This window comes from Akebia trifoliata, chromosome 3 (assembly GCF_017979445.1).
Source record: "Akebia trifoliata isolate Shusen 1 chromosome 3, ASM1797944v1, whole genome shotgun sequence".
Taxonomy (NCBI): domain Eukaryota; kingdom Viridiplantae; phylum Streptophyta; class Magnoliopsida; order Ranunculales; family Lardizabalaceae; genus Akebia; species Akebia trifoliata.
In genome coordinates, this window is record NC_141377.1 from 32799898 (window position 1) to 32816470 (window position 16573).

Genomic DNA, 16573 nt, shown 5'->3' on the forward strand with positions numbered 1-16573 from the left:
TAGTTAATATAACCTACCATTATCTCGCCTGATCATACGTGGTATTTAGAAAAATTCAAAATTCGTGATATTGTACTACTGGGACTTTGTTAGCTATTTGATGACCTATCTCCTATGTACACCACGTGGCATATTCGTTCAGATCAGTTGAGAATGTTTGACCAATCCTAAGCATAAGAGCAACTCTAACCCGACTCCATCACTCTTCATCCTTTATATAAATACCAGTTGTATTTTTTTTAACTAAATGTCATTTTTACCCTTACTCTTTCATGTAATATATTTTAAATACCCTTTGTGTCCTCTACTAATTTTAAATTCTTTTCTTTCATTATTTTAAAAATTAAACCAAACCGATTAATCGATCAAGCGTACGAAACTATATTTGACTGTGAACCATCAATTTTTTCAATTTTTTTTTATTTCTAATTGAAATAACTTCAACAGTTGTTTAATCTAACAAATATTAATCCAAAAAAAAAAAAAAAAATTAGGGAGATTTTATTGGCACCCCAACTTTTTAAATTCTTAGTCAAACAATTATGTTTTTGTTATTTTAATTGGACTGTAATAAGCAAAAGTTGGGTGCTAATAACAACTCTCTTTTCTATTTTATTTTATTTTTTTATGTGAGTGGATAGTGTTTTAGTGTCGTGAATAGTGATTTGAAGTCCAAGAAGATTGGAGTTCAAAAGTGGTTCGGGGTTGGTATATCTTTGGAAGCTCAAACGGAGAAAATAGATGAACTTCGTGAGGGGTTACTTAAGGCAAGGTTCAGAGGCCGAGCCCCATCCCAGTAGTAATGGTGTGGCTTAAGTCAACTAACAAAAAAATATACAATTCATTCAATGATTGCCTTTAGGTTTCGAATTCCATTTGGGGAAAGAGTGTTGTTGTTGCAAGGTCTCAAAGTCATGACCTAGGGATATTTTTGGTTTTACATTTAAGTTAACGCCAAGAAATATGTGCAAAAGTACAATAAGAGTCAAAAACATGTCAAAAAGATTTACTAATCAATATAAGATTCGCGCCTGATCCAAGAAATATGTGGAAAAGTACAACAAGGATCAAAAAGATTTACCAATCAATAAAACATTCGCACATGATCCAAGAACATATTGGGTTATGAACTTTATAGGTCACCTTCGAGAAGGTACTCATCTCAAAGTCAACCACATTTATTAATAGCAATAGACTATTTCACCAAGTAAATAGAAATCATCCCACAATCCCAAATCCAAGAACATGAGATGTTAGTATTTTACTTGGATCTTAATGTTAGGATCCAAATCAAATCCAATAACGATCTGATGGGATCCAATGATTGGATAAAAATCAATTTGATATACAAATATACATAAACTTTATATATTTAAATAAAATATATAATTTTCTAACCTTGTTGGTGTGGTTGATCGAAAACCAATGCATAAGTTATCAAGTCAGGGTCCTTATTATGAACTCATATTAATTTTCACATTGTCAAACCATTTTAAGATGAGTCGTGCTGGAGTAACATTAAAATTGACATCGATTCTCACATTGTTGATGTGTAGGTGCACTCATAGCCATAGATGTTTTTCACTTGTATCTTGATGAAAAACATCTAAGGTTCCATACATACATCCACGTCAGCAATGTGAGAATCGATGTCAATTTTAATGTTACTTCAGCATTTTCTTTTTAAGATAGATCAAAATAGATATTGAAATCGAAATTTAATACATTTCATCCAAAAAGACACAACAAGAGGTTGTAATCATCACCAATCACGACCATGCTTTACAAACTCGATCAATATCTCAGCTAAAAAGATTATCATAGCCATTTATTATACAAATTACAGTTCTTGTATAATTTAAAGGAAGTTTAAAGATCAACGGTTATGATCATCTGATAAGGTAGGATATGATGTATTAGAGTTACATTGAAGAGCACGATATTTTACCAACATCTCACCTTTAAGTTAACGAGAAATTGCACCTCAGGAGATTTTGTGAGGAGTAGTTGGTGAGGGTGGTGGGCTAATTCGTTAACTTGTAAGAGGGTGAGCGTTAGATTCAAGTCCACGCATTGGTGGAACACAGGAGTGGTTTGATGGTCTAATTTTGGTTAGGTGTGACACGTGGACAACTTTATATGATTATATTTTGAAATAAAGGTTACAGGTAATCTGCTGTGACATAACAGACTAACTCACATCATTTCACACTTGCTTGCTGAGGTGGCAGAACCTTAGGATATCCACCTGTTGCTGGAGGTCCAGATTTGAAACCAACCTTGTGATAGCCAAACCTGTAGATGCCACCATTTGAGTGCCCACACATCTTCTTCTTTTTTTTCTTTTTTTTTTTTGCTTTTCGTGAGTGTCCCTACTCTTCGGGTAAGACTAGTCCCACAATCACATGCACTGCCCCCTCGGAAAGTCTTACGTGCGACTGATTGAGTCGAGGGTCAATCTAACCTGAAGGGTGGCCTCAAGGAATTCATTGTTTTGTAGGGTTTTAAACTCTTGACCTACTCTTCCTAAGGAGCTGAAAATGAGTTATTTACTATTCTGACGCCTATTCATTTTAATCACCAAAACATGATCAAGTTTTTGTTAAAAAAAAAATTCAGAACAACAACTAATTCAGCGATTTTAAAGTGACTATTTCGCGAGTTTAAAATGACTATTTCCAATTAGTCATTTTAAACCTGCGAAATAGTTACTTTAAAAATCTTTGAATTCGTAATTGCTCACATTTTGATAATTAAAATGACCAATGAGTAGGAATCGTAAATTCATCAAAAGTTGATCACTTTCTCATAAATATCCCCAATAGAATTAAGTCATGTGGCAAATCAAAAGACAAGTTATGCATGATAAAAACACAGATACCTCAAAGTTTGACCTCATTTCACTCTTTCCTAACGTTGAGGCATGTACCAACCCTACTAGGAGCGGACCTGTAAGGAGTCCGCGGAGGCAATTGCCATCACAAAACTTTGAGATTCCCGTGTATTTTTCACTAATTACATGTTCCATTTGCCCTCATTCCCTCCCTATTTGCCTTCACGCCCTCACCTCACTCCAATTTTTGCCCCCACAGAACTTTTGAGATAACCCTATATTTTCAACTAATTACATGCCCCATTTGCTCCACTCCCTCCTCAACTCCTTTCAATTTTTTGAAGATGACATTGCATTTTGACAGGGACTCCTTTCATAGAGTAATTACTAATATAAATATCATTTTCTTCAACTTCTAAAAAAAATTATAAAAAGTAAATAAAAATTAATAATCCTGGCTCTACTCCTAATCAGAGATGATTTTCATCGAGATGAAAAACATATATGGTTCGTACACACCTCCACGTTAGGAAAGTGCGAAATGAGGTCAATCTTGAGGTCACTCCAACACGACTCAAAGGGATAATTTGATGGTTGGAAAGGAGACCCTGCCATGCACACACAGGGGTCTCCATGCAAGAACATCAATAGGAACAAAATTTATGATGTATCAAGTTTGATTGTACATCTACCATATATCATGAAATCATGATATCTGTTGGCATCGATGAGACTCTACATTATGGGCTATTGGCAATTAGGGTAAATTCCATCAACCTACACCTTGAAATACATGACAATGTTACCAACTTCCTTCTTGATCTTTGATGACTCTTAAATATCAATGTGGTATTTGTCAAAGAAATTTTGCTGCTAATTCAAATTTCTTGTTATATACATATTGAAATCAAAATATAATTAATTTAGTAATATATAGGCTTCCATCTTTTTTTATTACTATCCTTGTTTATATGTAACAAAAAGTCAGTATCTCTTCCTTGGATATACGGTAATCGTGATTATCATTTCCGTCCACCTCATCGTTAGTTACAGATACGATCACAACATCTCTATTCTTCCGTTACGAATCTTACTCCCATACTACAAATATGGTCTTTCTATGAAAGTGGGTATATATCTTCTTTTTTTCTATAACCCTAGAGGTTGGTGAATATTTCTTCTAATGTAGTGAGGCATGATGCTTATAACTAGTAAAATTTCCATTTCTTATGATGGGGAGATGAGCAATTCCCATGATCATTCCTTACTAATGCACCCCCACTTCTAACTCGCTTAGGCATCATCATCTTTAGTGTCACCTATCCTAATTCTCTTGTGCCACTTTGGTATAATGGCAATTGAATGATTGTTCATTTGGTTTATGTGAAAGCTAGAGTCACTTTACTTAATTTCTTAATCTCGAATTGATCGTTGCTTTGCTTACGATCAAACTTCTTCCTCTTGTAATTGAAAGAGTCGTGATGAATGCAAGCGGTCTTGGTCTGTGGTTGGGTATGCGGCTGACGTGACAAGGGCACAGAACCATAAATCGTTTTCATCGGGATTCATCATTATTCTAATTGAAATTATATGTTATGTATGTCCATGAAAAGGCAGAAAAGATATCAACTATATAACTTTACACACTAGCAACCATATAGTGATAATGTTGATAGGTTAACAATCACTTTCAGAATGAACCGTTGACGCTTTAGTCACTAGTCACAACTCGGAGATCAAACCAACTCATAGCCTATTAAGGGCTACCCCTCTTTTTCTAACCTTAGAACTGCCCTCTAAGATTGATTTGCCTCTCTAACCTTAACTTTGTGGAGATCCATTTGACTCACAGTAGTCAACTTTGTTTTGACTGGAGTCGGGTCAACATCAAGATGTGACTCCGAAGGATTCATTTGCATGAGCCAAGGCGCGATTAGTATGGTGAGATAATTCGTATTGGGTGGTCAATGAGGGGGTTTGAAATCACAACCATTTCCTCTTTGGAGAGAGGCCTTGGCCATTACACTTAACACTCTTTGATTTTTCTTTAAACTTGGACATATATTAAAGAAGAGAAAAGAAAGAATTTGTTTCCAATTCAAGACTGTAGTCCAAGAGCGCAATGAAGCAAAATGAATTATTTAGACTCCTCTTTGGGGTGGCTTTACCAATTGTTATTATTTTTCAAAATAGCTTCCATTGCCACACCAACTTTTGTTTATGCCACCCCGAAGATATGTGCTAATTCTGTGATGGTTTACATATGAATTGGGGTGGCATTGGCAAAAGTTGGTGCTCTGATTTTTAGACATGAAAATTTATATTTGCAAACAAACTTTTATTTATCAACACACCAATTAAGGAGATTTTACATGCTATCCCAAGTAAAAATTAATGAGACCAAAGTCATCTTCTATGATTTATTAAAATGGATTTTCTTTAAAAAATCTAAGAGAAGAAACAGTCACTGAGAGAGAGAGAGGGAAAAGAACAAATATGTTCAATGAAATTTGACAACATTTGTCTACAAAATGTTATGGATGAGAAGAAAAAAAAAAAAAAAGAGGTTTTTTAGAGAAACTACACCTTGACATACTTCATAGTTCATCCCAGGTCATTGTGTTTGAATTTAGCTGGTTTTCATTGGGTTTAGAAGTCAGAAATTTTCCTTTAAATGGGTGGATGGATGGATTATTTCAAAGCTCTTCTTTGCTACTAAATGTTCGTCAAAATTCATTGGACAGATTTTTTATGCTCCTTCCTCACTTCCTCCTCTTGAGAGTGAGTTTTATATATCTTTAATAAGAAAACATACAAATCCATTTTTCTCTTGAGAGTTTTCTAAGAAAATCCAGTTTAATAAATCTTAGAAGATGTGTTTTGTATATCTTTAATATTATTTGGCATGGAATATAAATTCTCATTAATATCTTCCAAGAAATATATGATCCTTGCTCATTGAAGGTTGAAGACAACAAAATCCTTTATGCAACAGGAAATCACATTGGATATTTTGCCATGAAACACCATGGCAAACTCACTCGGAATAAATCCCATCCCATCCCATCCAAATAGTAGATCCTCGAAAAAGACCCTAATAAATTCCTCAAATGCTTCAGACCAAAAGAAAATAACTTTCATATAAATTATAATTAGTTGGACCGAATTCTCAATTCTTTCAAAGAAATGATTATTAATTTCCCTCCGGATGGTCCAACAAACCACAGGAGTCCCAACTCCACAGAATCCTTTCCATTCAACAGGAAAGCCAAAAGATCAAAACAATGAAATAAATGGCCCGAAAAAAAAGAAGGTCAAGACGGTAAAACTAATATCACCAATTTTACAGGGAGTTTTACTGAATTACCTATGATGAAAGAGTCGTGATAATCGGACTCTATTTTTTGTACGCACCAGAACCGTAGATCCTTTGCTTTGGGATACACAAGGACAAAGATTTATGGTTCTGCACTGGAATGTTGGAGAGCGTACAAAAAGAGCCTCAGATTATCACAATTCATGATGAAATAGATAGAAGAAAATGCCAGTTTATTTTGCATTACGAAAGAAACTAAGATCAAATCAACAATGGTCATTCCGATTGTTTTCATTCTGTAGGAGACAAACCCAGACAACACTGTAAGCATTTCAAGGGCAACAACAATGCCTAGTATAAAAGCGAAAAATCATTTTGGAAGTATTTTTTTTTTCAAGAATAAACACACAAGGAATTGAAGACCAACTAAGCCAACCTACATTGCATGAAATTCGAATTCTTCAAACTTTCATTTCAAACCGAGAGCAAATGACAGTTTCGGCCGTGATTTATTCTTACCCAACAGCTTCATTTGATTTGCACGTTCTTCCTCCTCTTCCAATTTCTTTCTCCGCATGGCTTCTTCCTTTTGTCTTTGGATTTGCTCCAACTCCCGGTACCGCTCCTCCTCTTTCCGCTGCTGTTCTAACGCTTCTCTTCTCTGAGCCTCTTCTACCCTCCTTCTATTCTCCTCAAGCATCTTATCCAGCTCCTCTCTCTCTTTTCGAGCTCGTTCCTGTGAGATATCATCATGTCACATCTAATCACACATGTTTTCTCAGAAGAAAACATTATGCATGTCCAGAGGAGCTTCTCAACTCCGATATTTGATTTGTATTAATATCCAGCATATCAATCCAAGTTAAATGGTTTTGGTTAGGGCTGCAACTCGGATCGGTTGGATCGGGTTGGGGATCAACCCACACCCAACCCGAGCCCAACTCAAGTCCGGTTGGGTCAAGTTTGCTCATTCCTCATTAATACTAGATAATTTAGTAATGTATGAATTTATATAAAGTTAAGTGGTATGTAAAAAGAATGTGCAGTTTGTTTCCCAAAAAATATATTTCAAAGTTAACATAAACGAAATTAAAAGCAAATGTAGGGCTCCAGTCCAGCTTACCCATCCAAAAAACAAATGTAATGTGATGATGATTAACAAAAGTTTGAAAAGTGAATTGTGAATGATAAAGAAACAAGGATATGAGAAAATATATTTTAAATTACAATCATATTAAGGCCGGGTTCAGGTAAATCGGGTAACACGATACCTACGCAGCAACCCAACCCAATTTGATTCGGTCAAATTTTTTTTTTTTTTTTTGCCCAAACCCATGCTAACTGTGCTCAAACCCAACCCAAGATCAGGTAAGGGTTTTGCCCACCCTAGTTTTGGTGAATCTTATTCGGAAAGTTAATATTAGAGAAACTCCAGGAAAGTAGCAAATCAGCATTTTTTCTTCATCCAAAAAGCATACCACTTTGTGCCTAGCCTCAATAAGAGCAGCTTCTTTTTCTTTTTCAATTTGAACTGCAACCTCATCAAGCAATTTCTTACGACCTTCATCTATTCGCCTCTGTATTTCAAGCCTGATCTCCTCCGAGTTCAAGTTCTCTTCAACTTTTTTCCGAATCGCTTCTTCCACTCTCCTTGCAGTTTCTTCTTCTAATAGTTTCAACTCTGCCTCATGTTGACGCCTGATAGCACAAGAGAAAAGTTAAGCAGGAAAATGGCCTCTGATGCAGAAACAGCATAGCACTTTCAAGTCCAAAATGTTTAGCAGAACTGAATCTCGGCAGAGGTGACGTGGTAATCCTTTTTTTTTCTTTTTTATTATAACAATAATTAATGGCCAACTAACCTTCCCATTCATCAAGACACTAAGTACAAATTTTATGCTTATAAGGCATACCTCTATAACAGATTTCTGATCCAAACAAATGAGTATTCAAACTGGAGAACAGTAGATAAACGAGGCACCAATTGGATCATCAAATATAACAAGTTGAACTATAGCAGTAGCTTCCTTCAGAAAAGCCTGTGGAGAAAAAGGTCAAGTAACCTGTTGCAGGTTTAAAACTAATCATGTAAACACTTTAATCCTCATTTATGTGAAAGATTCCACGATTTATACTCATTTATGTAAAAAAATCTACTGCCACACAAAAATGCTTAGATGACCTTATTGTCAAAAAGCACTGGAATCATCATGTTCGTTATAAATCAGTGCCACAATAGAAGACTTTATAAATGCAAGAACATGCAATTATAGTCCACTTGATTGATTCCCAGGAATCACTCAAGTTTCTAACTATAGCTTCAACATTTAATCAACCATATCCATCCATTTAGAGGAATTTCTATTACTAATATAATGTATCCAAGTCTCAGCCTCGGGATCTTGCAAGCCGAATCAAGATCATTAAGTGATTTGGAAATCACGTAAGATATTGTACTTATATTTTTGGGCACCTAAAGAAAAAATTGGTTGGATGATGAGGATCAATGTTGCTAACTTGTCATACAAAAATTATTCTAAAGTGGTCCACATTTTAGATGATTTAGTTTAAGAAGGATATAAACCTTGCAGAATTTTTATCGATCTTTGGACAGTGACTTTAAGAATCTATGTGAAGCAAATCCCAAGGATAAATTTCTCGCATTATTACATTAAAAATAGTAATGCAGCCAACTTGAAAAACATAGCTCAAATGTGCTAAGAAGACAACATCAAGACAAAACTAATTTTCCAAAAAGATGAACAAGGAGGGAGAATAAGGATATAGAGAAATATGCTAGTACAAGCATGGGAAGTCACCATATACCTTTTCTTTTCTTCTTCTTCATTTTTCAGTTTCTCAATGGCATTTTTGCGCTCAGTTGACCCAAGGCTTGGACTGCGAGATTTTTTTATAGGGGACAAAGAGATACTCCTACTTTTCTGTCTCTTGTGCCGCCTTGGTGTTGGAGAACGACTAGTATGTCGCCTTGGCGTTGGTGAAAAGCGTCGTGGGGTAACAGAACGACTTCTTCGCCTATATAATAGAATGCAAATATTAGGTAACATTTGAAGAAATTTGACTATCACAAAACATAAATAAAAATAACACGCATACCCACCCTCTAGCATACAAGTTTACAACATAACAATACAGTTACCTCGCATATTATTGAGAGAAACCTTCGTATGACCCATCTTTTATCTCATGAAATCTCAGATGCCCCAGTCGAGCAACCAAAGGACAACCATCGAAACCCATCACCTGTTTAGTCCCATAAAATGGATAGCACCTATGTTTCTTTAATTGTTCTTTAATAAACATGTTCTCTGCCTTACTCTTAAAACTGCCTGAATGTTCCGCTCCAGGTATTAAAGTTCGAGATCTGTTCAGCCTTACATGAATAGCTAATTTTCCTTGGGAATTACACGACCAAGCTCATATTAGATATGACCGGCTAAAAGTTGGGGTACAAAATCAACATATGGAGGATGATAATTATCCACGGGAATTACAGGACCAAGCCCAGATAGATATGATTGGCTAAAATTTTGGGTTCAAAATCAACATAAGGGAAACGATGTGGGCAAGCTACTGATAGCAACATGATGATCATTAAGTGTAAGTAATGCAAGCCATCAAGATGCTCACTTCAAGTGAAAGACTCCACAACACAAATGCAAAAGTTCAACCACCAACGTACAGAATGTACACAATTGTATAATCAAAGCACGTCCACTTGTGCATGTAAACAACAAAGAAATCAAAATACTAAAACCCAACCATGTTATCAGAATGCTTGCCTTTGAGTAATCCAAGATTGAATATTCAGTTCTCTTTACAACAAAATAGAAGAGGTTAAAAACACTGCAGAGAATCTCTAATACTAAAAAAGTATTTACTCATAGTCCTTTGTAGGCAAGCGCCTTAGGGCGCCTCAAGGTGGGGTGCATCGAATGTGCCTTGATACATGTGAAGCGAGGCAGTGTAAGTGAGGCGCACCAAGGCACACGCCTTGACTGCGCCTCGATCAAGGCACTAAGCATAGCAGGTGCACGCCTTATTAAAGCTGAAAAAAATAAATGAATTTTGTTTATTAGATTCACATCTTTACGTAAAATAGTTATTTGAAAAGTATACTTTCATCATTTTATACTTTGTTATTTTTACGGGCCCAACCCCCTTAGAACCAAGTTATGGCTTAGTCAACTTGGGCCCAATAGGGGTATAGGGCTGGTCTAAGGTAGAGCCTGCCCTTCTAGAACAGGGTTAGGACTCAAACAAGCTCAGCCCAAACCCACCCACTGATGGCCCTATTCATGGTTCAAAATATTGAGATGTATCCGTCGATACGTATCAGTATCAACCAAGACCGATAAGAAACATTGACCCCCTAAGCATTGAATGTTTCGAGAATATATCAACCGATTCAGTATTGATTTTTTTCTTTGACAAAACATTCCCCCAAAACAACTATTTAAACCTTAACCCTAGTTGTTGTGGTATCATAATAGCAACAACACGTGTTGGCCAACTTCTACTACATTTTCTTTCCTTATTATGGTTCTTCTTCTTCCCTAATTTTAATGATATTGTCGATTTTTCTTCTTCTTCTTGAGGTACTGAATACTTTAACTTGTATATAAAACTCATATTTATACATATTTTAAGTATAATATATCTAGAATCTATCTGTCATTATTTAATTTATTAATTTTAATAATTTTATAATGCTATGCTTCCCTCAGGCGTGCACCTTAGGCACCAAGAGGCCTTTGCACCATAAGTGCACCTTTTTCCCTTAACTACATTACTCATTACTCCGAGATAACTGACCAAAGCAAACACAATCATCGACATGTTTCAAATTAGACGCACCATGATGTACACCTCAGTATGGATAAATTGTACTTGTTACCAAGTTTGGCCTCATGCCGATGTGTTCAATTTAATATATCCAACGCCATTATCTTGGATTCCGAGAACTGGGTCCTAATATCTAAGTTGCCAGACCGCAGAAACCACATTATTTTCAAACAATTTTACACCTACTTACTTCTTCCAATTAGATTACAAATAACGGGCACATAAGCGAATCAAAGAACAAGAGATTTCCAATTCCAAACGGAACATAAATTATGAATCATCTTCAAAAGGAACACATGGACCAGAAACCCATATAAAGATTACACGTGAGAAATATGTAAAGTGTGAGCCTTTGAACAACAACACAGTAATAATAATTCAACAAGAACAATTAAATGAGTGAAATTTTAGAAAAATTACCTACTGTAGGAATAGGGAGACCGGCTTCGATCCCTTCGGCTTCTCCTGCTATACCTATGACCGATGGGTGATGGAGAATGTCTTCTCCTATAAGAAGGTGAACGGGACACCATCCGAGGCATCTCGTCTTTCAATTTTCTATCTGGAAAAAGCGATATATCTTAGTTTCGTAATTTTAACAAAAAATTAGATATAAAAAAAAAAAAAAAAATCTCCAATTAACACTTCCACTAACGAAATTCCTCTGAAAATTTCAAAATCCAATACAAAAACAGTAAATTTCTGATATAAGACAGAACTCAAAACAGACAAAACCCTAATTATGGAGTACTTCTTAAATCAACATGAAAATATTTGAATATGGAGATCTTTAGAACCAATTTCAATGGTTACTGTATATTAAACCCTAATTCCGCCTAGAAATAACACAATTTCTTTTAAGATTGAATAGAAGATGCATCAAAATGTAACGAAGGAAGGAAGAAATCGAACCTTTCTTACGGTTAAATCTTAGATTAGATTTTAGTTTTTAGATTTTAGAATTTAGATTTTAAAGAACAAGAGATTGGGAATGTGGAGAGATCCGCCGCAGGCATCAGTTCTTGTGAAGAAGCCAAGGGCTTTATTGATTTGGGAGACAATCCAAGAACATGAGATATGTGAGCTATTCCCACCCCCACCACATATGGTCCCACTTACTTTGATGATCAAAAACCTAAGAAATCTAGATCGTCGGATCTTAATTGTTCCGTATTGGCAATCTACTTGTGAGTATACATTAGAAGTGAATGAAAACTGTCAAAGTATATTTATTTATGTAGTCCATGCCAAAAATTCGTATAATTCGATAAATACTGAAATGGGATAATTGATTTATAGTTAAGTCATGTAAATTTACGAGGTGAGACTTACTCCTCAAATCAAATACATGAAAATGCCTATAATCCAACTATTCGTAATTCTGTTGAAAATAATTATATTCTATAAGAAAATAACTCTGATAGTGATAATGATGATCTAATAACTAATATATCAAATCATCATTAGACGATAATGAGAATATGCCTAAGATTTATGTAAGTAAGATTACAAAAATGTCAAAAGAAATCGATTTCATATTCTTGATTTAACAATAAAAAATAATTTTTCTAATAATTATGCATTGAATAATAATAATAATAATAATAGTAAATTGTGATTTTGAATATTGCACATGAGTATATATGGTAGGAAAATTGTCAATGGTGATTTTTTTACAATTTCTACTTTAAATGCGGTACACAAATGTAACAGCGGGATGGACTTGAGACCACATCCTCAAGAAATTAGTAATTGGATAAAGGATAAAATTATTAATAAATTAAAAAATAAGCAATCTTATACTCCTCGTGTTATAGTAAATGATATTTTGGATGAGCATAATGTAAGAATTTCATATATTAAACCTTGAAAAACTAATCACGAAATATACGATTGTAAATTTAAAGAATATAGGAATCTTGATCACTATTGTCAAATCATTTTAGAAATAAGCCCTAGTAGTTTTACTTCTATAACAACTAGTCCTAAAGGAAATTTTCGAAGAGTTTTTATCTATGTTTAAATCATGTATAAATCTATTATGCTTATAGTGATTGGATCTGGTCCCAATAGTGACCGCTTTCCATTGGCAAATGCAGTGATTGAACAAGAAACCAATCGTACTTGACAATGATTTCTAAATCGTTTTGAAAGATCACTTAGACCTTTTGATTTTAATAAAATATCTTTTATTTCGAATAAATAAAAAAATTTAATAATTGATGTAGAAAAATATTTTCTTACAAGTCATCATTTTTTTTGTGCTCAATATTTTCAAGATAATTTGAAAATGAAATTTCGTCGCAATTTATTTTGTACAATGTTAAAACAAGTAACTAAAAAATACAACCAAATTGATTGTAATGAATAACTAGAAATAATATATATATATAGGGTCAGGTTCAAGGGCCATATGAGAAAACTTTCGTTTTTCAAAATAAGGGTTAGAGGTTTTGGATTGAGCTGATTTTTTGCAAGGATGGTCACTATGATGAGAAGATCATCCTCACAAAAAATCAGCTCAATCAGAAACTTCTAAATCCATCAAAAGTGATTTACAAATTAGTGATAAAAATTGATAAAAAATCGACGGTCCACATTCTAAATCACTTTTAATGGGGTTAGAAGTTTCAGATTGGGCTGATTTTTTTTTTTTTTTTTGGATGATCTTCCCATCATAGAGATCATCCTCACAAAAAATCAGCTCAATCCAAAATTTCTAACCCATATTTTAAAATTTTATTTACCGTTGAAAGTTTTCTCATATGTTTTCTCATATGGCCCTTGAACCTGACCCATATATATATGTATGGATGGCGTTATTACGACCCCCTTTGCGACACACCATTTTGTCTTATATGGGTAAAAATGTTTGGAATGAGCTGATTTTTGGTGAGGATGATCTCTGTGAAGAGGGGATCATCTTGGCAAAAAATCATCCCATTCCAAAACTTATAACCCCATCAAAATTGATTTACAAAAATTGGACGGTCTAAAATTTTTTAACTTGTAAACATGGGGCTATAAGTTTCATAATGAGCTAATTTTTGGCAAGGATGATCTCCTCACCATAGAGATCATCCTCACAAAAAATCAGCCCATTCCAAACATTTTTGCCCATATAAGACAAAATGGTGTGTCGCAAAGGGGGTCGTAATAACCCGACCCTATATATATGTATATGTAAAATAAACAATGAGGACTCAACTCATGTTTTAGTTAATTGGACGGTAGCTCACTACTCTTATATTCCATAATTTAGGATAATAACTTCAAATTTAAAAGAATGGTTAATGCATAGATTGCGAATTTAATTAAAACCAACAACTGATTTATTAGAGGGAATAAGATGTAAGATTATTGAATTACATCATAAATGTAGGATTCAATATTCAAAATGGAATACATGAATGGTTAATGCATAGATTGCGAATTTAATTAAAACCAACAACTGATTTATTAGAGGGAATAAGATGTAAGATTATTGAATTACATCATAAATGTAGGATTTAATATTCAAAATGGAATACATGACTAGTTCCCAAAATAGAAAAAAACAATAATTGAAAAAACAAGTGGTTGTAATGTCTTAACGATAAATGATATGAGGTTTGAAATACTTGACCATAAGAATAAAAAACACATGTTATTCAAATGGATCGTAGATATTATACTTGTGAAAAATGGCAACATATCATTTTTCTTTTTCAACATGCAATATATGCATGTGGTGTTAGAAGATGAGATACTTGTAATTTTTTTCCTAATAAATTTTCTAATATTGCCCCCATTAACTCAACGTCATCTTGGTCAACCCTTAATAGACGAAATACTAACATTGAAGATGCACGGCCATTACGTTGTAGTCGTTGTGGTCTCATTGGACATAATTGATTAACATGTAGAAATCCTATTTATATTTTTTTTAACAATTATATATTGTAATTAAAACATTATATTACTTTGTATTATAATTTAATATATAATATCACTTATAAATATGAATTTTAATGGCCAATTTTCAGTTATAATGATTCATTTTTCACTTATAAATATGTGTTTCAAAGTATTCTTCCTCGCTTAGCTTTGATGGTCTTACTTCTTTAATTGACTCTCTTTGAATATCTTATTTTCTTAATTGTCTAGCTACTACAAGTAAACACAACTCTTGCTGATAGATTAACAAAATATTATCTATACTCGGGACCAGTCATCCTACATGGTAGCCTTTTAGGTCTTGCTACATCAACTTCTTTATGTTTCATTATATATCCTATTTTTGTACAAAATATTTTAATAAGATTCTATAATTTATCTTTGTCGTTAATAGCAATGCATGAGATGAAAATGCGAAAAAAATAAGTATATTATTTTATAATATTAAAAATAAGGAAAAAGTATCTCATTTTCTAATAATCTTACAAAATAAAATTTTAAAATCAGTTGTTATGTTTTATAATTACACATTTATAATTTGTAATTAATACTTATAAATATGTAATCCTAAAAAATAAATATTTATTTGTAATCCTAAAAATTATATTTATTTGTAACTATCATTATATTACTAATTATTATTTGTAACTATTATACTTACAAATAATATTGAAAAAATAAATAATAATGATAGTTACATATATTATTTGTTAAATTTTATTATTTGTAACAATTATTATATTAATAATTAAAATTATTAATGAAGATTATTATATTAATAATTTTTGCTAATAATTATGAATATTATATTAATAAAATTGTAACTAATATTTGCAAATAATATTGAAAAAAAATTAATATTGAGAATTACATATAATATTTGTTATATTTTATTATTTGTAACTCTTGAAATACTTATTATTTGTAACTCTTGATATACCTAATATTTTTTATTTTTAATAATTATAATTATTATATTAAAAACAAATTGTAATTAATACTTACAAATAATAAAAAGTATTGTTTTTAATAATTATAACTATTATTATATTTTTTTCATAATTTTTCTTAAAAATAAGGAACAAATTATTACAAAAATAATATAGTATTTATTTAATAATTTTGATGAGGACACATGTAGGTTGATGTAAGCCAACTCTATAGGTTTTGTACAGGTGTCATGTGATGTCACTATAGCAGTTTTGTTAGAGATTATTGTAAAAAGAACCTCCATTGTTCTGGGAAGATAATGGGTATGAGTTTGTAATACTCCCAAAATCTATGCAAAAATAACATTAGGTCGTTGCCTTTAAATTGTGTGTGTGTGAAGATTGAGATTAGATTGATTCTAGTACCGACACAGGTAAGTACAGTGATTAAAGAACAAAAAAAATTTAACCGATAAAATTGTCCCCGTGACAACGTGCATAGGTGGAATCTTGCCTCATTGGTTTTTTGTTCTTTTTAGACACCTGGGAGTGGGGCCCGCAATACATAAAGCTTGTTGTTGGTGGGGTCAATATGCTCAAACATATGTATTATTTGGGCCCATGTATTATATTGATACATTGTTTGAGCCCATGTGCAGGTGGACTGTATAGGCTAGTTATTGGATATAGCCT

At 33.2% G+C, this 16573-nt stretch overlaps 1 protein-coding gene across 3 annotated transcripts; it reads right to left on the minus strand.

The window, feature by feature from the left end:
* Positions 1-6405: 6405 nt before the first annotated feature.
* Positions 6406-12087, minus strand: LOC147406441 (uncharacterized). 3 transcript variants are annotated; one of them, XM_086434481.1, is made up of 5 exons: positions 11928-12087; positions 11436-11577; positions 8976-9185; positions 7628-7847; positions 6406-6885 (listed from the first exon to the last, which is right to left on the minus strand). In XM_086434481.1, exons 2-5 carry the CDS (start codon positions 11555-11557, stop codon positions 6619-6621), a joined length of 819 nt encoding a protein of 272 aa, XP_086290607.1. In that variant the 5' UTR covers positions 11558-11577; positions 11928-12087; the 3' UTR covers positions 6406-6618. The 3 variants fall into 3 exon arrangements, with proteins under 3 accessions (XP_086290607.1, XP_086290608.1, XP_086290609.1); XM_086434482.1 differs by lacking the exon at positions 11928-12087 and having other exon boundaries at positions 8976-10218; positions 11436-11575; XM_086434483.1 differs by lacking the exon at positions 11928-12087 and having other exon boundaries at positions 8976-9565; positions 11436-11574.
* Between the last annotated feature and the right edge of the window lie 4486 nt (positions 12088-16573).

Excerpts from the sequence above, each read along its gene's own strand:
- LOC147406441 (XM_086434481.1), bottom strand. The coding sequence starts at position 11,557 with ATGCCTCGGATGGTGTCCCGTTCACCTTCTTATAGGAGAAGACATTCT. Across the intron at positions 7,848-8,975 it reads GAAGAAGAAGAAAAGAAAAG|GCGTCAACATGAGGCAGAGT; the intron begins GTATATGGTGAC and ends TTGTGCTATCAG. Across the intron at positions 6,886-7,627 it reads TTGAGGCTAGGCACAAAGTG|GAACGAGCTCGAAAAGAGAG; the intron begins GTATGCTTTTTG and ends GATATCTCACAG.